The 27359-nt window shown below is 39.9% G+C and overlaps 1 protein-coding gene across 2 annotated transcripts in view; it reads left to right on the top strand.

Moving 5' to 3' along the window:
- Positions 1 to 27359, top strand: part of STARD9 (StAR related lipid transfer domain containing 9) — a 143765-nt gene that overhangs the window by 7505 nt on the left and 108901 nt on the right. For both annotated transcript variants that reach the window (XR_013543923.1, XM_072986211.2), the window contains exon 3: positions 2704 to 2820. Coding sequence is in view for 1 of the 2 variants with exons in the window: in XM_072986211.2 (XP_072842312.2) it covers positions 2704 to 2820 (117 nt within the window). In the remaining variant the exon portion in view is untranslated. The remainder of the gene's footprint in view (positions 1 to 2703; positions 2821 to 27359) is intronic.

Genomic DNA, 27359 nt, shown 5'->3' with positions numbered 1-27359 from the left:
CCAGAGAGGTGGGGTATAAATGGAATGAATGAATGAATGAATGAATGAATGAATGAATGAATTAATTAATTAATTAATTAATTAATTAATTAATTAATTAATTAATTAAAGAGCCCACCCACCCAATTTTTAGGTATTGGTATGTGTGACTTCATCTAATTTCAGGTGAGTCACGTGCACCTCAAAAATAGGAATGCTATAGACGTAGTATATCATGACTTCAGCAAAATTTTTGACAAGGTGCCCATGATATCCTGATTAGAAAGCTAACTAAGTGTGGGCTGGATAGATCAAGTGTCAGGTGGATACACAATTTGCTACAGTGTCTTACTCAGAGGGTGGTGATTAATGGGTCTTTCTCTAACTGGGAGGAGGTAACAAATGGGGTATCCCAAGAGTCAGTCCTGGGCCCAGTGCTCTTCAATATTTTTTATTAATGACTTGGATAAGGGAGTACAGGGAATGCTTGTCAAATTTGCAGATGATACCAAATTGGGCGGAATAGCTAATACCCTAGAACAGAGGTCATCAACCCCTGGTCCGTGGCCCAGTAGCAGTCCGTGGTCTGAGCTGGACCGGGCCACAGAGACAGACATCCCGCCTCCCCGCACACACTCCCCTCCCCACAGCTGCTTTGCACACACACACATGCACGTGCACACACACACACACACGTGCCAGTGTGAGCACTCCCTCACCCCTTTACGCAAGCGCCTGAGTGCCCGCATGAAGGGTTGGGCAGGCGGACATGCAGACGCTCCTGCGCATGCGCAAAGAGATGGGGGAGCACTCACACTGGTGCTGGCAGGTGTGTGCACTCCTCCACCACTTCGCACATATGCCCAAGAGCATGCCTTCCTCCGGTTATTCGTGCGGCCCCTACGCTGGGCACTTTTAAGAGTCAACTAAAAACATGGTTGTATGTTCAGGCCTTCCCTCCTGTCAATATTTAATTTTTTCTTTATTTTTCTTTCATTTATTATTTGTTTTATTATTGTTTGTGTTATGGACTGTTTGTAAAATTCTTATGTTTTATCGTATACACCTTATTGGAAGCCGCCCAGAGTGGTCGACCAGACCAGATGGGTGGGATATAAATCAAATAAATAAATAAATAAATAAATAAATAAATAAAAAATAGCTTTCCCAAGGCCACACAGAGTGACTTTTTCTTCTACAAGTCATAGCAGAGTATTGAATTCCTGATCCCTAGCTTCACAGCCAGGTGGTCTGACTGATGGAGTTTGCCTGGGGATACTACGCTCCACTTAATTTCTATTCTCCAGAACCCCGACCTGAAGTTCTACCAAAGGATAGAGTCCTGTTATTTTCTGTGCTTTGTCAGTGGAAGACAGGGACCCAATAGCTTCCCTAACCATAAGTTTATGTTAGAAAACAAAACAAGTTTTGAAGCTTGAACACAACATAAACACCACTAGGTTGATTGATTATCAAATAAACAGTTTCTGTTGCAATGTTCCTCTTCTATTTATTTATTTGTTTGTTTGTTTGTTTGTTTGTTTGTTTGTTTGTTTGTTTGTTTGTATACCGCTCATCTAGTCAACTGCTACTCTGGGGGTGTACAACAAAAATATGAAATATAAATTATATAATTACTCCAGACACTAAACAGTACCTTTGGTGGCCAACATTTCCTCTAAGCTGTGTGGCTGTATGGCTGTGCAGTGCTGTATTGATGCAGCGCACCCACAGTTAGCGTTATCGCTCATTTGGTTCTGACTGCAAACAGAACTTTATGCAGGCAGGGCGGGGTTTCCACTCAGTGCTGGTGGAAAATTAGAGGTAACGTTGCTGGTGGCATTAACCATTCAAAACCAAAACTTCAGTATTCCTCCCCTCATTTATCCACTATCCCAGCTACATGGGGAGAACTTAGCCCAAAGCTTATCTGAACAGCTCAGTTTTTAAGAGCTTTTTAAATATGCAAAGGGAGGGAGTCAGCCCTACATCTTCTAACCTTTGACTAATCTCCCAACCATTGCCCTCACCATTACACCGAACCACTCAAGTCCCCATTCTCTCTCTCTACCTCCCAGTCCTCCTCCTAACTCTCAACAAAAGCAGATCTTCTTCGCTTTCCTTAATGGCCACTCTGCTTTTTAACCATCTTCCACAGTATTCTGAGGGCAGGGATAGGCTGAGCCCAAGGGAGGATGAACACCAATGCTGTCCTTCACAAAGTATATCATTGGGCTTCTTAAAACAATTTTTAACTGAAAATGTTAATGTGCTTTCACTGAAAAGTATTGTTTCTCCTGCTTTGAAGTAACTTACTAATTTTGTGAACAGTTCTGGAGGCTTATTCATGTGTGCAAATTGCCACTTTATGTGACAGTCAGTAAGTAATGCATAAAATGCAGTAAGTAAAATGCATATACAGTATGTACCAATCACTGCCAATTTAATGGCAGTTAATTTAGTTAATGAAATGTGGCACTGTTACTTTAATTATGTAGTAATTGAATAATAGGATTTGAGGGGGGATTGGTTCACTGCAATAATCAGGACACACTTTTCAGTGGTACTTGTGCTCTTTTCATATACTGTATATTCTTTTTTTATTTAAGCTTAATAATTTGACTCAATAATGTTATTATTATCAAGCATAGCTAACCAGTTCTAGAGAAATCCTTGCCAATACAATTACCATTTATTATATACCTCTACTTCCTTTCAACTCAGGTAGACAACAGGTATGAAAATCTTTGGGACACAAGGGAGAAAACTGTGGAATTTGGATTTGATTACTGCTATTGGTCGGTTGATCCTGAGGATCCCAAATATGCATCTCAGGAGGTGGTAAGTAATAATAGCTTCTTCTCTCCACAACCCCCCAATAATTAACTTTTTTCCTTAAAACCAAAAACTGTTTTATTTAATCAATAGCACTTTTATTTAGCAGTGTCTAATTCTAATTGTCTGTTCTTTTTATATGACATGTGCTACTGATTTAAATGAATATCATCTTATAGTCTACCACAAATGTTTGTAATGATGGCCAAACATCCAGATACTTTGTAGCAGTCTTGCAAATAGGTATTTAAAAATAATAGTTAATTTCCTTGCAATCATGAGACATACAATAGCCAGAGCATTGGATATGGGCAAGATGTTAACCTGGAAAAAAATGTTGTTTATGCAGGTCAGGTGTTGTCTACAAAAAATATTTTAACTTGTATGCAGTTTGTTGCTGAGGTCAGTGTGAACTGCCTTGTGGCACAGTGGTTAGACTGCTGTACTGCAGCCAAAACTGTGCTCACAACCTGGGTTCAAATCCCAGGTAGACGGCTCAAGATTGACTCAGCCTTCTATCCTTCCGAAGTCGATAAAATGAGTACCCAGCTCCCGGGGGGGGGGGAATCTGTAGCTTGCATAATTAACTTATAAACCGCCCAGAGAGTGCTTGAAGCACTATGGGGCGGTATATAAGCAGCACACTTTCTCCCCACACCACTTTCATGTTAATATATTTTTAGACTGGGGTAGGTGACAGAGTATGGACTTCTCCCTCATTATTTAGCCTTGTTATCCAGTCAATGCAGCAGAATAGCCATATGCTTCCCTAATAGGTATCTGAGGGAATTCCTTTTTGTCTTGTCAGGGATGTGCTTTTTCTTCCTTACCATTTTTCTCCTTGAGATTTACTTGGAACTTGAAGGTATTCTGCCAAATATACCTATGTACTTTGATATTCATGTGATCATTGAAAGGATTTGTTCTTTTTAGTTGAGGAACTTGCACTGGTACAGTTTGATAAGACTTAAAAGTGTAGGAGGAGCAGAACATTCTTGTTCTGTGAATTGCTTGCATGCTAATATCCTACAATTTTCTGAATATAGAGAACAATGGCTTTAGCTAATGCTTATAGTACACATGTATTCTGCTTATTTATATAGTGATTTTAAAAAATCTGGAATGGGTAGAAACAATTTTAAGGATTCATATATACTTCATGTTATAAAAATATTCCTTGGCAACTTAGCACAAAGTGGACATAGACACCGTTTATAAAATGATATGTATGCTGTTTCATTTTTTCATATATAATTAAAAATCTATTGTTTTATAAAAATGCATAGAAATATATAGAAATGACACATTATTTACAAGCTAGTATCTTTCTTTAAGGCTTTTTATTAATTGAAACCAAGGGCTAACATTGTGGATAAACAGAGCATGCCATTGAGTCTTATAGTATTGTTTTATATTCAAAAGGACAGTGAGTTCGAACTACGTACATGTTGTTGTTTGGTCATTAAATCGTGTCCAACTCTTCGTGACCCCATGGACCAGAGCACTCCAGGCCCTCCTGTCTTCCACTGCCTCCCGGAGTTCGGTCAAATTCATATTGGTAGCTTCAATGACACTGTCCAACCACCTTGTCCTCTGTCGTCCCCTTCTCCTCTTGCCTTCACGCTTTCCCAACATCAGGGTCTTTTCCAGGGAGTCTTCTCTTCTCATGAAAAGGCCAAAGTATTGGAGCCTCAGCTTTAGGATCTGTCTTTCCAGTGAGCACTCAGGGTTGATTTCCTTTAGAATGGATAGGTTAGTTCTCCTTGCAGTCCAGGGGACTCTCAAGAGTCTTCTCCAGCACCACAATTCAAAAGCATTAATTCTTCGGCGATCAGCCTTCTTTATGGTCCAGCTCTCACTTCCATACAAAGCTACTGGAAAAACCATAGCTTTGACTATGCTGACCTTTGTCGGCAAGGTGATGTCTCTGCTTGTTAAGATGCTGTCTAGGTTTGACATCGCTTTCCTCCCAAGTATGTGTCTTTTAATTATGTGGCTGCTGTCACCAGCTGCAGTGATCATGGAGCCCAATAAAGTAAAAGCTGTCACTGCCTCCATATCTTCCCCTTCTATTTGCTAGGAGGTGATGGGACCAGTGGCCATTATCTTAGTTTTTTTATGTTGAGCTTCAAATAATTTTTTGCACTCTCCTCTTTCACCCTTGTTACGAGGTTCTTTAATTCTTCCTCACTTTCTGCCATCAGAATGGTATCATTTGCAAATCTGAGGTTGCTGATATTTCTTCTGGCAATCTTAATTCTGGCTTGGGATTCCTCTAGTCTGGCCTTTCACATGATATATTCTGTATATATGTTAAATAAGTAGGGAGACAATATATAGCCTTGTCGTCATCCTTTCCCAATTTTGAACCAATCAATTGTTCCATATCCAGTTCTAACTGTTGCTTCCTGTCCCACATACAGATTTCTCAGGAGATAGATAATGTGATCAGGCACTCCCATTTCTTTAAGAACTTGCCATAGTATGTTGTGGTCCACACAGTCAAAGGCTTTTGTGTAGTCAATGAAGCAGAAGTAGATGTTTTTCTGGAACTCTCTGGCTTTCTCCATAATCTAGTGCATGTTAGCAATTTGGTCTCTAGTTCCTCTGCCCCTTCGAAATCCAGCATGTACTTCTGGGACTTCTCTGATACTTTACTATCAGTATGTACTGCTTACATACTGATAGTAAAACAGAGTTGGTAGTAGAATACTGAATTGAATGAATTAATTTAATTTATTGCAGTCAAAGACCAGCACCTAACAAATATTACAGAACAAAACAAAACAGAATGTGCAACGTACATTATGCCAATCACCGCACCCATGTGGTATAAAAATTTATGTCACCAGTATCCAAAACAGAAGGAAAAAATCACTGTGTTATCAGAGAACCACAACAGGCTATGGCAGCTGATCAAAATTTTGCCACTTTATTAGTAATATGAATGACCTAATCAGAAAGAAACAATGCAGTAGAACATTAAAGAGTGCCCATGGACAAATGTTTTGTTGTACTTAACCATGACATGTCCCTAATGGATGGATGTAACAGAAATTAACAATGCCTGTGTTGGCCATAAGCTCATAGTAGAGATAATTAATGAAACTTTCCTCAAATGCATCTCATTTCACTAAGAAAGCTAAACATTTCCACTGTCAAAAACTGGCTCATGTTTGTGAATGAAATTTGATCACGTGCTAGTGGTGCTATTGTGAGACTAATGCCCTGGAAGACAGTACCCATTGCTCTTGAGCCATGAGTGTTTACTACATTAATCTTGCCAATTGATTGAGGAAAAACTCTAATCATCTGGGAATAAATAGAGGAGGGAAAAGCCCAGAAAAGTATCTAGGGTAGAGTGGTGGGAAGGAGAGGAGTGAAAAGCAGCTCTAGAAAAAGAGAAGAGGAGATAAAATGAGGGTATACGGCCAAAAGAGATGCAGAGAAAGAGAGGGATGTAACTGCTGAAGGGAAGGTCTGGAAAGACATGGCAGCAGAACAGGTCACTGAAGCCAACCTGATAAGTGTTGCAGGAAAGTAAACCCATAGAAGAGTGAGAGGGAGGTAGTTAAGGAAGATCTGTGGACTGCAGATTCTTATAAAGAATCTGCAAGATATAGGTTGAAAGGATAAGGTCAATTCAACTCCCTTGTAAGACCTCTTATTAGGGAGATTGAGAGAGAAGGGAGAGAAAAGATTGGGCGCAGGAAACTAATTCCTGAGAGAAGAGTGGAGAAGAAACAGTATTCTGGCCCAAGATAGAGGAGAAGGGTGGCTAAACTCAACGTATCCTGGGAAGTTTCACAAGGAAGAGTGGGGAGTTAACCACCAGAAATCCAGTGGGATTGTATAAACCATCTTTGTTGTGGTACCTCCTGTCTGGCATATATGCAGCCAGTTATGTAAGAAGACACTCTGGGTCAGAACAAGTCTTAATATAATCAGTTGATAGTGTTAAAGGTTCAAAGAGCTGTTTAATCAAAATTGTTGTTCCTCATACTACTGCCTCTCATATCATGGAAGTGAATATGGGTGAGGGAGACCTTGTGAACATGGTGGTTGGAGGGAATCACAACTATTTATAATGCTTATAAGGAGAATTGTACAATATTTTAAAAGTCTTAAGATTGCATACTCTTCAGTGATCACTAAAACCCACTGAATCTTGATAGCTTTGTTAATTTTAGGTTGTTCTTTTAACATACCATATTATTCAATCATAGTTCTGTATGAGATGAGAATGAGCTGCATCCGTCACATCATTCACTCCATGAAGGGCTGTTGGGGATAGGGATGTACCCATCATTCAGAATGGTGTTCCACCCTCTTCTAGGGCAGTGGTTCTGAAATTGTGTGTCTTTAGGGAATCCTTTCCATTTTAGTCCATCTTATTCTAGCATGTTCTCAGGCATACATTCTGTGAGGCTTTGGGCAGGACACACTGCTGAGAATGCAACCAAGATCACACCTATCATTCGCTTGTCACTATGTATTGCAAGGATCTTATATTGCAGTAGTATCACATATCCATAGAGTAATCTGAACACCATATGCTGATATTGGCATTGGAAGTCATCACAGTGAATGTTTATAAAGTAGCCCTTTCTTGGTGCAAGAGAATTTTTTTTCCTCTGGACTTAAACAATGGAAAATATAGGCATGTGAAAGTTATTATTAGAAGCTATTTTGTCTGTATTTTTTCTTGGCTTTTCTCCACTCTTGATCTAAAATTCAGTGTTACGTACCTTCTTTCTGAATTTTTGTATAAAAGGTACTTTTGAGTACCCAGTTCCTATAAAGAATATAGGAAGCACTGTATTCCTGTGGTCCCATACCATTTACTTATTATTTCTACCGTTCATATTGTGAAGATCATCTATTTGACAGACCATAGAATTTTAACATACTACTATCATAACATACTACTAACATAACTATCATAGTGTCAAATACACTACTTTTGATAGTAAGGGGAGGTGGGGAAAATGTTAGAGATCATTTTGGCCCTATAAAGGAATGACTGTAAAAGCAAACAAATTGCTTTTGTTTCTCTTACAGGGACTGGACTCTATAGATGTTTTAGAACTCCAGACTTGGCTAGATGGGACTCCAATGTGGTAGCGAGTGTACTTATAAGTGTAATAATTAAATGTAAACCTTTTTCATCATGCATCTACTCAGTCAATATTTATATTTTTGTATTCTTGTATGTTTACAGACTTCTGAGGTACCACCATTTGTGCATCTGTATCTATCTGGTACTGTACTTTAATACCATCAGTGCCATTGTATTTACAGTATGTCTTCTGTAATACTGGAACCTTTATTATGTGTCGGGAATCTCTGTACAACAATTAAAATTGAAGGGAAACAGTGTGGCTGGGAGAATTTTATGTACATTCTGAAATCAGTAAAATTTCTTAATTAAATAGTAATTAAAAGTTTTAAATGTTTAACTGATAATCTGAATGTTCAAATCATGCTGTCTCTGTTCAGAACAAATGCATAGTAGAGAGTATCCTTACTCCATCTGTTTATCAAATCATATTGTGTGCATATGCCCGTGACATTTTTCCTTTATGAGGCTTTGTTAGAACTTTTTATACCCCAGGGACAGAAATGGATATTATTGAAGCCAGACGTGTAGTGAGTCACTACACAGGAGATTAAAAAACAGATTTGTATAAACATTGACAAAAGATAGCTTGCAGTTAAAGTTCTTTGCTCTTTAAAATACTTTTCGAAAACTAAAATGTATACCTTCTGAAACCCAGTTCAAATTGAGGAAGAGATTAAAAAATAAAAGAGAACTAAGAAATATGTCTTCAAACAAAGTGGTAATCAGAGATTAAGTGTTCGAGGAGGACAGTTAAAAATGTTTTGATAATAAGGTATTTGAAGTAAGAAACCAAAAGATGAACTGGTTTGGTGCTCGTTCAAAAATAATTAATTATCTTTATATAAATATTATTAGACAATGTGATATCGTTATTTGTATATAATTATAAGCTAATCATTAGTGGTTTTTAAAAAACAAGAAAAGTCAAAATCAAGTTATAATAGGATAGAAGAATTATGTTATTTAAAATGAATATATGAGATCCTTTGTTCAATACAAATTCACAATTTTTCCTGAAATTGTAATTTAAAGTTGGTAGAAATTACAGGTGAGTTTATTAGAAATATAAAGAAGTATGTCAGTACTTCTGTAGGGCATTAGGAACCCACAGAGCAGGGGATGAAATGAGTAGTAAAGACCAAAATCAAGTTTACCTTCCTAAACTGGAAGGCTTTGAGGCCTAGCTAGGCCTAGCTCAGCCTAGTATTGTGTTAAGAAAGAAAGCTCCCAGCTACCACCAGGACAGGGACAAGAAAAATTGGTGCCACTAGGCCTAACTAGGCCTCAAAGCTTGCTAGTTCAGGCCTTTCTCCCAGGTAAGCCACATTCAGCTGCTTGTAGGGTGTCTGTCTGTCAAGTAAATTTCTAAGAACAGAGACTTAATGGAATTTGTAGTAAAAAAAAAATCTCACCCATATTTACTACTCTAAAGCAGTGGTCCCCAACCTTGGGCCTCCAGATGTTCTTGGACTTCAACTCCCAGAAATCCTGACCAGCAGAAGCGGTGGTGAAGGCTTCTGGGAGTTGTAGTTGAAGAACATCTGGAGGGCCAAGATTGGGGACCACTGCTCTAAAGAACACAAAATTGTAACAACGCCGTTCAAATTATATATTGTATCATGAATTTACAGTTCCCCATAAGAATTCTTTTGAGGAGAAAGGCGGGGTAAAACTATTTTAAAGAAAAAAAAAGGAAGAAACAATAGAAAGGCTTATCTGGTATAATTAAATTAGATACCAATGGTGAGTAATGGTGGTAATCCTTTGTTATAGTTTTAGCTGACTTGTATTCCTTGGCAGAAACTGCACCGATATTGGGAAAAAAGTGTATAATTATTTTAAAAAACACCAGCAAATTTATCTATTAAATACATTCACTGGGAAGAGTTTAAAGACTTGGTTGTGGGTGTAAATGGCATTTTCTCATGAAATGCTTACAAAGAAGTAAGCCTTAAAATGTTGTAATTGTTTCCCTCATCTTCTTGAGAGAGAGAAACGAAAAAGAGCATGCTGCAAGAAAAGGGGTTTTGTGTAATAATTGGATCACTATATAATGGACCGCAGTAAGGGGAGGGAAATCTCCATTAACATTGTAGTAATGTTACATTTCTTCTGCCAGCAACACAGCTGCTGCATTCAACAGGCATATAAATGGCTTGGATTTTACATGAATAAGGTCACTTTTTTGGCATAGTTTTATTTCCCCTCCAGAATTCTTAACTTGGAACCAGTGGTGTACAGAACGAATCTGGCATTAAGAGATGTGCAGTAAGGAAGAAAAAAATCACTCCTGATCAAAATTAAATTTGCTTCTTAATTCTATCTCAAGGGGTGTTAAATTTTTTTAAAAAAAGTAACTTCTCTTTGCTTTCAAGCTATGAACCACAAATTACATTACCTGCACATTAATTTTAGTTACAGAATGAGGGCTAACAAACAGTTGATTTGACAAGATGTTGTGATTATAAATAAGGAAATACAGTATATAATTGTCTAAAACTGTTTGTGCTCTGTCTCTGGTCTATATGGAAATCCAGTTACTGGAAAAGCTGCTGAGAATGTGTTGGTGAAACTTACATGAACAATGCAGTCTCTGTAAAAGAATGAAAGGTCAGTTAAGATGGAGAAAGTATTACACAGGACTTAGAGGAATTCCGTGACAGTGGTCCAACTTGGAAGTATTGGGGGGGGGGACGACTAACAGGCTACCTGAAAGACTATGTCTCCCCATATGAGCCTTCTTCGTGTGAGACAGGGCGAGATCAGTAACCCTCTCACTGGAGTGCCGTCCCTCCCCCACACTGTCAAGAAAGAAATACAGACCCTGCCCACTTCATCCCCCAAGAGAACAGAACAGCTGGGGACAGATACACAAGATTTAGAGAGAGAAATACGAAGGTTAACGGTTGAAGAAACTCAGGGGGTATAGCGGGAACAGAATGGAAGGAGAGGGTGGAGATTGAGGCGGGAGCAGCAGATATAAAAAGGAGGGAGAAACAGTTGCCTCCAGACTGGGAATGGATCTGAATGGAGGATACCTGGATGGGAGCTTGGGAAAAGCTAAGGGTACCCAAAGAAGAGGCTGATTACAGGAGAAGGAGAGAGATTCCCTCTAGTCTAAACCATCATATTGGGGAGAAGCAGAAGCCAGGGAGTGGAGACAAAGCCTGAGGGAGGAAAAGGAGAAGGTAGAGAGGGAGAGGAAAGAGAGGTTGGAATGAAGAGTGAGAGAAATGTGGAAGAAGGACTACCGGGAGGACCCTGGAAGATCCTCCACACCCGTTGGATGCTCCATGTGGGTGGATGACTGGGATGAGGACACCGTGCCCCTGCTGGAAGGTGAAGCAGGACCAGCGGTAGACCTGAACTTGTCTATAGATTGGCCGGGTCCATGGAACGCTGGTGAAAAGAACCAGTTCCTAGATGAAGTATGGAAGCCCCCGGCTGACCCGTTGTCAGAAGAAGAAAGATGTTGGGATAACTTTGTTTACACTGGTTATTTCTTAAACACCCCAATAAACTTTACTCCTATTCCTAAAGTGTAGACATTTCCTGATTTATTCGAACAAAGAAAGGAGTCAAAAATCAAACCCTCACACTTAGCATATAAGATTGTCAGAGGAGGCCCATTTCTCAGTCCCATTGCCAGTGCAGGCATGGGTGATGAGAACATGAGAGAGGGCCTTCTCTGTGGCAGCTCCCAGATTATGGAATGCTCTCCCTTGGGTGATCAGGCAGCCCCCCTTCCCCTTTTATCTTTCCGCTAACAGCTAAAGACCCATATTTTCAGAGAGGCTCTTAACAATAATGTTTTTGTCCCTGAATGCCTTCTTAAAATTAAGATAGTTTTTAATATTTACTTGATTTTAATTATTCATTTTATTTTAATTAGCATATAGTTTCATTGTTTCTTAATGTTTAACTTATCCTGTTTTTAATAATTTCTGAATTATTTTACACAACAACATCAGGTGGTAATATATCTTTGTTTTGCATTGCTCTCATTTGCTTCAATGCATGATCTGCTCATGTGAACCCTAATACCAATTTATTCCTTGCTGAACTGCACAGTTTGTAGGTATTTGTCATGAATGACATGTCCTTATGGGTTTTTGCTGCTCAGTCTCCATCTCTGTACTGTGATCTGTTCAGCTTTTTTTTCTTGAGATATCAGCTGTTCTTTCTTCAACACTTTGCCCCCCAATGTAAAAGTAAAGATACGAGATGTAGTGCGTTGTTTTAAATTAAGGACCACAACTTTATTAAACAATATGAACCACCCCTGCAGCAGGGTCTCTTGCAGTGCAGAGCAAAGAGCAGGAGCAGAGTTCCTCCTTAATCACCTCTCCTGCCCATAAAGGCTGAATTGCCCACCACTCTAATGTCACACTATTCCTACCACAGTGCACCAACTGGTAATTACCAAACTAATTCTTGAATCTAATTCTGCTCTAATCCCCTGAAGGTCCCCACCCTTTGTGTAGTGAGAGGGTTCTTTAGCTACAAAATTCAGTACTCTACCAAAACTTTCATCAAAAAGTACCTGTGAGAACTCACCACTACCCTCCAAATCCCTGCATTATATGCCACCATTGACAGCTAGCTATTGTTTAGCTTACAGCACCCACCAGGCTATTCAAAATGGCCTTAAGGTCTCTCTGCAGAGCTAGAGGGAAATTGTATTTTTCACATGATGTCAAATGAATCCCATTACCCCTAAACAATTCTGGGCATTCATAGCAAATGTCCAGCTGAAATATGCAAACCCCAAACCACCCTCTGTGGCCTTCCTAATATCCCTGTTGATCTCCTGGTAGATGTTGTAAAAACTGTGATAACCATAGTGCTTAAACCAGCCTCCATCCTAAAGAGCTGGAATTCCAACTATGCCTTACCATAACTCTTCCTAGTACTAGCAGGAAGCAACAGGATTGTGGCCCTGTCAGCTTCTCTCCTCCAGGCTGCCACAGTGTCTCTAAGAAACTCTCTGGAAAGAGGTGGTTGGCTTCTGAGGCATGCTGTCTGTTCCATCTTTCAACAGCAGTCATTGGAAAGAAACTGGACATGATGTACTAAACAGAATCTCCAGTAATGTAAAACTCAGTACAATGAACGAATCTAACATAAAAATTGTAATTATTTATAACTGCACGGGCAGTTGTGTATAACTCCACCATGAAGTAGTATATAAAAAATAACGTAACAAACCACAAAGTATTGCATACAAATCAATATATACTCCTACATTGTCCACATTAAGAATCCATGGTATACATAGAGTATTCTTATATCAGGAATCTTCAAGACTATAGAAATAATCTTTGGAAGCCCTGATTATTGAGAACCTGGATCAGCACCACATTCATGGGATTCCTAAATGTGGATGTCTCAGTTTCCTTTCAAGGAGTTCCAGAGATTATTTTTAAAGGCTTGAAGACCTGATAAAAGACCACAAATTGAACAAAGTGGTATAACAGAAATAAGAAGCTCAGAGATAGCTGAGATTGCCAATTTGAGACTGCTTATTCCAATAATTATCAGGAACTAAACATGGACATTTGATATAAGAATACACTATATGCACCTAAGCAACTTGATTTTTGCCAGTGTAAATTTTTTACAACTGGAGAGATGTTTGGCAACCTATTACCTTGAAAAACAGAGTAACAGCTGGAGACTGCCATAAAAGTGACATCCTTCCAACTATTATTCATGGTACTGTAGTATATTCTAGACATTAATCATGATTGCCTGGTAAAACTTGGACGGGAGTCCTCAACTGAGTTATAATGGAATGTTGTTCTAAATAAATAATGTATGTGTAATATTATGCTGTGAATACAATGATAAATACTATGAGCATAACTTCTGTGCTCACTTAATGAGAGTGAAACCCAGTGAAGTTCAGTGGTGCATGCTTCTGACTCATCAGGTGTAGGACTGCATATATCAACTGTTAGATATTTCTACAAATCCAGTATTTATTGGATGTAAATGTATTGCATTTGCTATACCCTGCAAGGGCTTCAGTATTCCCTTGGATGGATGTGGCAGCTTTCTTGTTTGCACACATCCAAAAATTTTCTTATCTTGCAGAACTGAAAGGTTGCAAGGTGTCCCATGAGTCAGTCATTTAGTCTAACTTCCATAAATGTAAGATATTTGTAACAACTGGAGAGGTTGATCTGTGGGAATCTACTAAATGTGGAAAATGGAATAACAACATTGGTCAGATTGTAAATCTGATAATTTCATCTTTTTCTCCACTCGCTTTTAATGGTTATTAAGTTGCCTGCCTGTTCAAACATCCAAAGATTGCAGCTCCATATTTTGGGGAATATGATTTTAAAAATCACAATTGTATTTAAATTTTACCATGTACACTTTGCTATTAACAGATCACTCTTATAATGATTATAATTCTTATAACAATTCTAGAACCCGCAGCCTTATTTTTTTTTGTGCAGAATGTCTCTAGCCATCTCTGGACTCTTTTCAGGTTCTCCAGGAAAAGAAGGCTGCTGCTCTTCCTGTTTTACTCTCCAAAAGCTATCATACAACTAAATATTATGCTGACATGCTTTTCCCCTTCTGTATACAGACAGTGCTTTAAATATATTTTCCCTTGTTGCTGCTCCTTTTAATTCCAGCATTTTGAAGTGTTTTCTTAATGGTTTCCTGAGTTTTATTTATATTGTATTTCACAATGATGTCATCTTTTAATATGAGATAATGCTACTGTGATAAGAAGGTCCTAGTCACCTTCTGATGTCCTTTTTTAGTTTCTGGGTTTGTTTTTTATTTAAGTTAATTCCATTCATTTGCTGATTATTAAACTTATTTTATACTAAAGGCTATGGTATAATTGACTGTGATGAATGCAGCATAGATTTTCTGTTGGTCACCACTGCAGTTGTATGCTAAGTTAGTTGTAGCAATAACCGTTTTGATTTTTTTTCCTGTCTTGGACTTCCAGCCAAACTGTTTTCAATGAATAATTGTAACATCTTACCAAAATGATCATTTACTTGTGTTTAAACTAACCATTCTGAACGGGGCCCTGGCACATTTGAAGGGGGCCACAGATTCATCTGTTTGTGTTGCATCGTTGTTTCAAGTGGGTTTCCTTATTTGATATGGGCCCCTGGAACTCGAGAAGAGCTCCTAAAAGGGACATGGCCCAAAAAAATAAACATTGAGAATGGCTGATTTAAACTATAAACTTTAGTACTGTTCCTTATTTAATATGTAAAATAAAAAAAATTAAAAACATCATTTAAAATCTACAGACATTGTTCCAAAATGACCTTCTAATACCTATTTTTTATTTCTGAGTTTCTTTAACTATATAACTTTAATATAGATTGTACATATGATTAGATGCTACCAGTGTTTGAAAGAACAGCTATAAATTCTGAAATAAGTGTACAACATGCAGTATTTAGGATATTCTGCAAGCTATTCTCATTCCTGTGTTCTCATACATTTCCCATGTTCATATGCCTGCTACAGTATTTCGGTCTGTAGATTCAGAGGCTCTGTTTGGCTTAGCTTTTGTATACGTACTTGTTGTTGTTTAGTTGTTAAGTTGTGTCCAACTCTTCGTGAACCCATGGACCAAAGCATGCCAGGACCTCCTGTCTTCCATTTCCTCCCGGAGTTGGGTCAAATTCATGTTGGTAGCTTCGGTTGGTACCATCTACATGAGGCCGCTGGGAGGGGTCATCAGAGGGTGTGGGGCATCGTGTCATCAGTATGCTGATGACACACAGCTCTACATCTCTTTTTCACCTACTTCAGTGGATGCTGTTCCGTCCCTTCAGCGCTGCCTGGGGACTGTACTGGAATGGATGCAGTTGAATGGGTTGAAGCTGAACCCAGACAAGATGGAGGTCTTGAGGGTGGGTGGTCTTTCTATCAGCGGTTTGGGTGACTCCATTTCTTTTGGGGGGTCGACCCTCACTGCAAAGAGCGTGGTTCACAGCTTGCGGATACATCTGGACCCGGCGCTTACCATGGAAACCCAGGTAGCATCCATGGTCAGTTCCGCCTATTTTCACCTGTGGTGGATTGCCCAGCTGCGACCATATCTTGATGAGGGGCCCCTCACTACTCTTGTCCATGCGCTCGTAATCTCGAGATTAGACCATTGCAATGCACTCTATGTGGGGCTGCAAAATGCGGCAGCCAGGTTCCTTAGTGGGGTGAGGAAATATTAGCATATCTCCCCCACCCTGGCTGCTTTGCACTGGTTGCCCATTTGTTTCCGCATTGATTTCTAAGTTTTAATGATGACGTATAAAGCCTTAAACGGTTTGGGACCTCGATACCTGGCAGATCGCCTTCTCCCACCCAGATCTACTCGAATCACCCGACAAAGCCAGCAGGGACGTCTGAGGGACCTTACGCCGAGAGAGGCCCGGAAGGAAAGAACAAGAAACCGGGCCTTCTCGGCAGTGGCCCCTCGGTTGTGGAATACTTTACCAACGGAAATCCGCCTGGCTCCCTTTTCTGGGCGTTTTTAAAAGCCATTTAAAAACTTGGCTCTTTAGGCAGGCCTTCCCTCCAGTCAATTAACTGATCTGTGTTTTTCAGTTATTCCATCTTGATAATGTATATATGTATCAGTTAGTAGGTTTTTTATAATGTATTATTATGTATGTTACTTTATTATATTTTATCACCTATGTAAGCCGCCCCGAGTAGACTTTGTCTAGAGGGGCAGGGTATAAGTCTAAATAAAGTAATATCTCCAATTTTTTGAACAGATCTCTGGTTTATCCCTTTCTGTTACAGTGGTGCCTCGCTTAGCGATGTTAATCGGTGCAGCAAAAATCGCTGCAAACCGAAAACATCGCTAAGCGATTTTTAAAAGCCCATAGGAATGCATTTAAACCCCTTCAACACATTCCTATGGGCAAAAAACTCACCTTTAAACGAAAATCCTCCATCCGGCGGCCATTTTCGCTGCCCGGTATGCGAGGAATCTGCCCCAAAACACAGTGGACGGCCATGTTTTTTATCTGGTGGCCATTTTGGAACCACCGATCAGCTGTTGGGAAAACATCGCTATGCGAAAATCGGTAAGTGAAACAGCTTACTGATCATCGCAAAGTGATTTTTTCCCATAGGGAACATCGCAATGCGATCGCTTTTGCAATCGCAAAAACCTAATCGCTATGCGATTTTGTCGTTAAACGGGGCGCTCGTTAAGCGACACACCACTGTATTTTCCTCTATTTCTTTGCACTGTTCATTTAAGAAGGCCCTCTTGTCTCTCCTTGCTATTCTTTGGAAGTCTGCATTCCATTTTCTATAACTTTTCCTATCTCTTTTGCATCCTCTTTCCCTTCTCTGCTATTTGTAAGGCCTCATTGGACATCCACTTTGCTTTCTTGCATTTCCTTTTCTTTGGAATGGTTTTTGTTGCTGCAGTGTTACAACCCTCCATCCATAGTTTTTCAGACACTCTGACCACCAAATCTAGTTCCTTAAATCTGTTCTTCACTTCCACTGTGTGTTCATAAGGGATTTGGTTTAGATTATACCTGACTAGCCCAGTGGTTTTTCTTACTTTCTTCAGTTTAAGCTTGAATTTTGCTATAAGAAGCTGATGATCAGAGTCGCAGTCAGCTCCAGGTCTTGTTTTTGCTGACTGTATAGAGCTTCTCCATCTTTGGCTGCAGAGAATATAATCAATCTGATTTCGATATTGCCCATCTGGTGATTTCCATGTATAGAGTCGCCTCTTGTGTTGTTGGAAAAGAGTGTTTGTGATGACCAGCTTATTCTCTTGACAAAACTCTATTAGCCTTTGTCCTGCTTCGTTCTGAACTCCAAGGCCAAACTTCCCTGTTGTTCCTTTTATCTCTTGGCTCCCTACTTTAGCATTCCAGTCCCCTAGAATGAGAAGAACATCTTTCTTTGGTGTCAGTTCTAGAAGGTGTTGTAAATCTTCATAGAATTGTTCAATTTCAGTCTCCTCAGCAATGCTGGTTGGTGCATAAACTTGGATTATTGTGATGTTGAATGGTCTGCCTTGGATTCGTATTGACATCATTCTATCATTTTTGAGATTGTAACCCATTACAGCTTTTCCCACTCTTTTGTTGACTATGAGGGCTACTCCATTCCTTCTACGGGATTCTTGCCCACAGTAGTAGATATGATAATCATCTGAGCTGAATTCGCCCATTCCTGTCCATTTTAGTTCACTGATGCCCAGGATGTCAATGTTTATTCTTGCCATCTCCTGTTTGACCACCTCCAGCTTCCCAAGGTTCATAGATCTTACATTCCAGGTTCCTATGCAGTATTTTTCTTTGCAGCATTGGACTTTCCTTTAACTTCCAAGCGGGTCCACAGCTTTCGGCTTTGGCCCAACCACTTCATTAGCTCTGGAGCTACTTGTCCTTGTCCTCCGCTCTTCCTCAGTAGCATGTTGGACACCTTCCGACCTGAGGGGCTCATCTTCCAGCGTAATATCTTTTAGCCTTTTGTTTCTGTTCATGGGGTGTTCTTGGCAAAGATACTGGAGTGGCGTGCCAATTCCTGCTCCAGGTGGGTCATGTTTAGTCGGAACTCTCCACTATGACCTGTCCGTCTTGGGTGTCACTGCATGGCATAGCCAATAGCTTCTCTGAATTACTCAAGCCCCTTCGCCACAACAAGGCAGGAATCCATGAAGGGGTTTTGCATACTATAACGTACTTATTGTTTTGCATCCTACTATGTATAGTTTGCACATATTTATTCACTAGTTACAATAGATCATTTTCTGTTGTTGCATGCTATAGAACAAGACTCAGTTTATGAAATAAAGGCAAAAAAGATTGTTTAATTGAAAAAACACTTAATGTCTATAAAAGTGAGAGCTCTGCGGTCACTGGAAGTGCCCTACTATTGCAATTTAATCTTACAACAGTTTACACATCTGATAAACCTAACCTTTTGGAAGTAGGTCAGCCTTGAGAAGCTCATTTTGTTTAAGGATTTGGTTTACTTTATCAGAAAACTTTGAAAAGATTAGCATGACTGCCTTCATCAATTTTGGGAGCTAACATGGTCAATAGCCATGCAAATATAAACTTAATCAGATTCATTGCCTGTAAATAAATGGATGGATAGATGGATGGATGGATAGATGGATGGATGATCGATCAGTCAGCCAGTCAGTCAATCAATCAATCAATCAGTCAAAACCAGCTTCTAATTTAGAAAGAAAATTAAAAGAAGCTTCTTTGTATAACCTGTATTTCTATATTACGTAACGACATCATTAATGTGACTGAGGAGTTAATTTTGTGAATTTAATAGTTCCAGAGGAAGCTTTCCTCGTGCTTATAGCAGCAGGAAGGCAGTGCTGGTAATGTTCAATGGAACCATGATAGTGAAAAGGTTATATCTGCCTTCACAGGGTGTAGCAGTCTCAAAGGAACAGCCCTACTCTCCACACTTGCTGTTTACGTGTTTTGATGCACAGTTAGTCTGAATGCCAAACTAGAATATTTGGAAACAAAGTTCAACTTTATTGCTTTAGGAATCATTTTTTCTGTGACAGTGAATTATCTTTATATCAACGGAGGTATGGTAAGCAGAAGGTGCCTCTTATTTTAATTCTGTATGCAATTCAAAAATGAAAATCATGCCCACTGTAGTGGGTTACCCTCCTCCTTTGACTAGGTTATCTCTTAATATCATGTTTCCCCGAAAATAAGACCTCATCTGAAAATAAGCCCTAGTAGGATTTTTAGGATGCTCGTAATATAAGCCCTACACCAAAAATAAGCCCCAGTTAAGTGAAACCCCGGCCCCCACCATTGTGCAGCATTGTGCAACCACTAGAAGATGACATGATTGTAGAATAAAACATCTCCCGAAAATAAGCCCTAATGCATTTTTGGAGCAAAAATTAATATAAGAGCACACAATCGTGTAGAAACCCATTGCCCAAAACACATCTGGTTCATATTCAATGAAATTAAGTCAAAGTGTTTTTGTAAGATCCAGAGTAGTTTTGTGTGTTTTATGGGATATGAATCAAGCTGTGTGTATAAAATGGACAGCTGAAATAACAAAATACACTATTTGGCACTTCTTAATAATAATAAATATGCAACGTCAAATTGATTCTGACTTGTGCCAGTTGTCTTAGGGTTTTCTAGGTACAAAATATTCAAAGGTAGCTCATTATTTCTTTCTTCTGGTAGCACTTTGAAACTGTGTGGATTGCCCCAGGTCACACAAGTGGCAGAGCATGTAACCCCACTACCTACATATTAGATTATCTTGGCTGGCCTTTCACCCAGGAAGCACAATGAGGATTCACATTCACAGCCTCAGGTGCTCTAACCCACTGAGTCATATCAACACTGTCAGCTCTTATTAGAAAAAATTAATATCAATAGGCAAACTTCTACAAAGTCTGTATCAAACTTATTAGGAAATCCAGTAAGTGGTGCAAGTTAAAAAATACAGTACTTCGGGTGTCTCATTTATATTAGTCAAAATATTACATTACCATGTACACAATTATTACATGTGTCTTTGTGGTAGCAGAAAGCATTTCTGCTTACATATGGTCAGGTTTTTGCTGATTCCCTCTTAGCCACAGCTCATGAAAATTGGGGGAAGCATGCGGTGTGGTCCCTTGTGTTGCTATAACTAAAGAGTGGCAGTGAAAATCATGTGTCTTGCTTTGCACAAGCAGACGTCCCATTTTACAAAGCTACCATAAAAATGATCCATGCTTTTAGGATACAGACATCCCTTTTCAGGGATGGGGACAAACTGCAGGACTGGCTGTCAAGTTGTACTGGTGATTTGACTAAGCCTTGACTCAGTTTTTTTTTTTCAGTGACTCAAACTTGACTTTCAACTTGATACCCCCACCCCTCCTTTTTTTCTGGGGAAAAACTTTACTTTTTAAAGCCTGGAAACCAAGGTTATTTTTTTCTGTTTTAGCTCTCTGTTTTCCAATAATAGGTCAATCAGAAATTCTGCAATAGGAAAGCCAAGATATTATTTAAGATTTTCAGAGCCCCATTTTAACCACACACCCAGTGGGGATTTCTAAGTAGATTTATCTGTTGGAAAGCAGCCTTTTATTCTTCCCCACTATTTCCTGTTCAATTGAGGAAAGAAGCGAAGAGCTGAGGATTGGCTAGGATTCCTTGTAGTGTAGCCAGTCATCTATTTACAGGAGAGAGAGAGAGAGAAAATGCTCCAATGACCGCAGACTCACTCTTTCTTCATCATCATGAATAGTGTAATGTTGCTTAAATAAACCTAGTGTCATAGAAGAAGTTTCTTGTTCAATTAATGAGCATAATGGGGTTCCCTGTGTTCTGGTGGTTGCTTTCTTTACACATAGAAAGCCTTCAACTGAGGTTAATTTGGTATTCCTCATGAGAGTTCACGTGCAAAAAAGACCCTGTATCACTAAAACAAAGCTATTATATTAATCCTTCCTTCCTGTAACAGTCTTTTACTTTTTTAAACAGAAAGGAACCCATTTCCTGCACCCTTTCCTATGAAGAGTCCAAAGACTTTTTTTGCCATTGACCTTTACTATTTTGATAGCAAGGATAGATTCTTGTACATAGCCTTGTTGGTAGTAATGATCCAATACTAGTCAGCAGTTTTATTTATTTATTTTATTTACAGAATTAAATACTGTATATGTTGCTCATAAACTTATTGTCCAAGCTGTTGGAAATGTATAGGCTTTTGTAGACTGCACATACTTAAAGATGCATTACAGTTAAGGTTTGAAACGTATAAGCAGTGGACTTGTTTTGTAAATAACTGGTAGACCCAATGTAGTATAGTGGATAGAGTGATGGACGGAGACCCGGGTTCAAACTCACCCACCACCAGCTATGGAAACTCACTGAACTGGTAAGACTACTTCTTAAATAACTTGCTTAGCTTGAAAGCCCTGTTATGGTCACTGTAAGTTGGTTCTGTCTTTTTTTTTTTTTTGTACTTTTTATTTTTTATAAGGGATAACAGAAAGGAAAAGGGAATTGGGATTGATGAGGAAGAGGGGAGACAATAACATACTTTCATCCATTCTGTACCTATTGCCATATCAAGATTTTAAATTATTCTGTTTACTCTTTTCTGCCTTCTAGATTCAGTTCTCCTTTCAATATGTACTGTTCACAAGCTGCCTGTTGATTCTGTCCACTTGTTAAATAGATCCCATCTTTCTGTTGCCTTTTGCAAGGGATAGTCCTTCATGACTTCTGATAAAATGTCCATTTCGGCTATTTCCCGTATCTTTTCAATAAGATCTTCTTGTTTCGGTACCGTTGATCTTTTCCAATTTTTAGCATATAAAATTCTAGCTGCCGTAACTATGTATATAACTATATAATTCTTTGACTTATCTATATTTTCAGGTATCATACTCAATAAAAACAGTTCTGGGGTTAATGGCACTTTACAGAGCAATATTTGTTCCAAGATTGCATGCACTCTTTTCCAATATTGTTTCGCTACTCCACATGACCACCACATATGATAATAGCTTCCCACTTGTGATTCACATTTCCAACACTTATTTGATACATCTGTGTAACAACCTCCTTCTCTATTTCACCAAAGAGGCCTGTTACACTATATCAACACCCTCTCACACTTCAGGTAGACTGCCACCAACCATTCCCTATAATGAGTCACACAGACAGGAATGGATTTCAAAAACAAGAGAACTAAAATTTATTGATTGGTACACACTTGGATTGGTAAACAAATAAAACAAGAGACTATTTAAATCAAGGCACTAGCATAAACAGATTCTAAATGTTTGTTCATACAGAACACAGAGCTCACACAGAACTCCACAAAACTCAATACAGAACTGCTCCAGCAGAACTTAAAACAGAACTCCCTCATGACACACTTTCCCCAATATATATCCATCCCAGCCCCACCCACTGATGTCCCGCCTTCCTCCCACTATTGGATGTTAAACTCCCTCCAAAACCTTGAAGGACAGGAGACATCATAGCTGGCTGTAACACCACCCCCCTTATATGTTGTTTTTGCGGGGGAAAGCTAAATTGCTTTTCTCCCAAAAACAACCAGGAGCAAAATCAACAGGTTAACATTGCAATACAAACATACTTACTTCCATAAATCACTTATTATTACAAAACATAAAAACACATTACCAGCTTACCTCTATTTCAATTCACTTACCAAGACTATGCAACCTATATTTAAGTTATTCATTTCATATGCAAACACATAACAACATTTTAAACAACACATGTTTAGAAACATTTCAACCATTTTTGCCAAGTTGCACAGTCCATTGTCCATCCGGTGTCTTCATTCTTCTGGTCTTCGGGATAAGGCGTCAGCCACACAGTTCGCTGTCCCTTTGACGACCTTAACCTCAAAGTCGAACTCCTGCAACATCAGAGCCCACCTCATCAGTTTGCTGTTGTGGGTTTTCATTGTCTTTAACCAACTCAGTGGGGAGTGATCAGTGCAAAGAACAAAATGTCTTCCCCAGATGTAAGGCGATAATTTCCGAACTGCAAAAACAATCGCAAGACACTCCTTTTCCACGGTCGCCAAGTGTCTCTCTCCTTTCTGCAGCCTTTTGCTAAGGTAGGACACTGAATGATGGTCTCCGATGTCATCTGCTTGGCACAAGACAGCTCCTACCCCGGCATTGGATGCGTCGGTGTACACGATGAACTCCCGGTCGAAGTCTGGAGCACGCAGCACTGGATGGTTGATTAGTGCCTCCTTCAACTTCTGGAACGCCTCCTCACAGTCGCTGGTCCACGGGATGCGGTCATCGGTTTTCTTCCTCGTCAGCTCGGTCAGCGGTGCCGCCATCTCGCTGAACCTAGGAATAAATTTCCTATAGTAGCCTATCAGACCAAGGAATGATCTGACTCTTTTCTTTGTATTGGGTCTAGGCCAATCACGTATAGCCTCTACCTTTGCTTCTAGGGGCTTGATTACTCCTCCCCCTACAACATGACCCAAATACTTGATCTCTGGGCTACCCAGCTGGCACTTGTTTGCTTTCACTGTCAGCCCTACTGCACCTAACCTCTGCAGTACTACTTCTAGGTGTCTTAGGTGATCTTCCCAGGTGTTGCTGAAGACCCCTATGTCATCGATATAGGCTACTGTAAACTCGCTAAGCCCTTCTAAGGTTTGGTCCATCAGCCTTTGGAATGTAGCTGGTGAATTCCTGAGGCCAAAACTAAGGACACGGAACTCAAACAATCCAAAAGGGCTGCAAAAAGCGGTCTTCTCTTGATCCCTAGGATCAATCTTCACCTGCCAAAACCCTTTAACCAGGTCTAATGAAGAGATATAGCGACAACCCCCTATGGTCTCAATCAGGTTGTCCAGCCGGGGCATTGGGTAGGCATCAGGTTTGGTCACCAGGTTCAGCTTCCTATAGTCAACACAAAACCTGACACTCCCATCCGGTTTATCTACCAAAACTATTGGAGCGGACCAAGGGCTTGAAGATGGAACTATAATCTTCTCTTTGAGCATCTCATCCAGCTCCTTACGCACTTTGTCCCTATAGGGTCCCGTCACCCTGTATGGGGATACTGCCTGCGGGGGTGCATTTCCAGTATCAATCCTGTGCATCACTCCCTTAGCCTCCCCAGGTTTATTTGAAAAGACTTTATAGTATTTGGTGATTAACGATCTCAGTTCTCTCTGCTGATCCAGGGTGAGTGCAGGGCTGATCTTCACCTCTTCTGGGTTGTATTTAACTTCACCCCTCCCTTCCCAGAAAGGCAAGTCATGCTCCTCCCTATCATCTGCTTTCATGGCAAATAAAACTCTCTGTTTCTCCCTATAGTAAGGTTTCAAAGAGTTAACATGCACCACCCTCCTGCCTTGGTGTTCCTCATTCTCTATAATGTAGTTCAGGTCATTCATTTTTGAGATGACCCTATATGGTCCTGCCCAATTTAATTGTAACTTGTTCCCTTTGAGAGGCTTTAAACACAACACCTCCTCTCCAGGGCTAAAGTGTCTTTCTCTCGCCTTTTTGTCATACCAGGCTTTCTGTCTAGCTTTCTGAGTATGTAGATTTTCTGAAGCTAGCTCTAAGTTCCTTTTCAGGTCATTCATCAGCGTGTCTATGTAGGTAACTACATCCTGGGGATAATCCTCTATGATCTGTTCCCAATTCTGTTTGATTAACTCAAGTGGTCCCTTCACTTTCCTCCCAAACAGAAGTTCAAATGGGCTAAAACCAGTACTGGCTTGTGGTACAGATCTGTACGCGAATAACAGTGACTGCAATTTCTGATCCCAATTGTTTGGATTCTCTGCTAAGTAAGCCCTGATCATTCTCATCAGGGTCCCATTAAACTTTTCAGTTAACCCATTACTTTGCGGATGATAGGCGGTGGTTTCTGTATGCCTGACCCCACAGATTTGCCATAGACGTTTCATGAGCTTTGAGGTAAACGTTGTTCCTAAATCTGTAATTATTTCTGAAGCAAATCCCATCCTTGACATATAATTTACTAGGGCATCAGCTACTGTGTTGGTCTCTATGTTACTCAAGGGAATAGCTTCTGGATACCTCGTGGCATGGTCCACAATAGTGAGAATAAATCTGTTCACCCTCTTTGTGGCCTTGGGCAATGGCCCTACAATGTCCACACCTATGCACTTAAATGGAGTTGAGATCACGGGTAAAGGGCATAACTTTGCTTTGGTTCTGTCGCAGTTATTTCCCTGTCTCTGACAAACATCACATCTTCTGCAGAACTCTTTAATTTGCTTCCCTATTTCAGGCCAATAAAAATTCTGTATGATCCTATGCTTAGTCTTGTTTACTCCTAAGTGTGCAGCAAATATGTCAGCGTGTCCCCTCTCCAAGATCATCTGGCGATATTTTGCTGGCACCACTATCTGTCTTCTAATCCCATCTCCCCCTTTTGAGATATTCATCAGTGTCTCTCTGTACAATATTCCCTGTTTGATGTGGAACCTCTCTGGAGTTTCAGGTGATAACTGTGCTTCTGTCACCTTCTCAAAGCAATTTTTAAGTGTAATATCTTCTTTCTGTTCATTTGAAAAGGTACTGCTCTTGGGCAAATCAATTGTAACTGCTGCTGCCCCTTGTCTACCCTCATTTGCTTTCTCCTCATTCACCTCAGCAACTCCCCTGTCTGTCTGTGGTGTCTTGGGAACGTGTAAGAACTAACAGCCTCTTAACATGTTCAGCCAGGTCAGTCCCCACGAGCACGGCTGCCGGCACCTCCGATGAAATTCCGACCCGCCAATTACCCGTCCAGCCTTTATAACGCACTAATATTTCAGCCATTGGCAGGGTAATCAACTCTTCTCCTATACCTTTAATCTTCAGGGTTTCATGGGGGAGTATACACTCCGTAGGAATAATATCCGGATGACACAAAGTCACCTGAGAGCAGGTGTCCCTTAAAGCCAGATATTCATGATCTAAAATCCCAATCTGATCTCCAGCTGTCTCAAAAAGTTGGGAATTAGTCCTAACCAGAAGACAATGTTTGATTTCAGCTAGGGGGCCATCTTCCTCAGAGCAGCCCTCAGCGGATGTATCAAGTTTTGCTGGGGATGCTATGGCAACAGTCTCTTTCAGAGGAGAAGCTCCCTTATCCCTTTGTACACAATACACAGCTTTTGGCTTATTTCCACTCAAATTTTGAGGCAAATTTCCCTTTATGTGTTTTAGTTTATCACAGTTTGAGATTACATGCCCCTTTTCTTGGCAAAAATAACATTTTCGGTTATTCACAGCATATTTATCATCAAATTTTACTTTTCCCTCCAAAACTTGAGATCTCTGCTGCTTTTGTTCAGAGGACTTCCCTTCAACCTGGCCACCTCCACACTGCTGGCTCTTAACCTGTCCCTGAGAGAATCTACCATAACTTTCCCCTGCCTTCTTCCCATATTTTCCCTCAGAATATATGGGCTTTCTGATCTGGGTTATAAAATCAGCAATTTCTGAGGCTTCTTTAAGGGTTTTCGGCTTCTTTTCTTTAACTTGAAATTTTAAGTCCCCATGTAGGATAGAATAAAACTGTTCTAAAGCTAAAAGATCCTTCAATTGCTGGTATGTCTCTACCCCCTCCTGAGACAACCATTTATCCAAATATCTAACCAAGTTGGCACCCAACTGTGTAAAGGTTTCATCAGGTTTCCTGTTGAGAGATCTGAACTTCTCTCTCAGCTGTTCAGCATTGATGCCATGACGGGCAAACACAAGCTTTTTAAATTCTGGGTAATTTTTTAATAATTCGACTGGCATCTCAGCATAGACTTCTGCCAGGCTACCACTAATTAGTGACCTCACAATGGTCATTTTTTCCGACTCTTCCACGGAGAAATCTATAAATGTTCTATCCAGCAGAGAAAAGAAAACCTCAGG

Source organism: Pogona vitticeps, chromosome 1 (genome assembly GCF_051106095.1).
Source record: "Pogona vitticeps strain Pit_001003342236 chromosome 1, PviZW2.1, whole genome shotgun sequence".
In the NCBI taxonomy this organism is placed as follows: domain Eukaryota; kingdom Metazoa; phylum Chordata; class Lepidosauria; order Squamata; family Agamidae; genus Pogona; species Pogona vitticeps.
The sequence above is the reverse complement of the archived record's forward strand: the minus strand, read 5'-3'. Positions and strand labels throughout refer to the sequence as shown.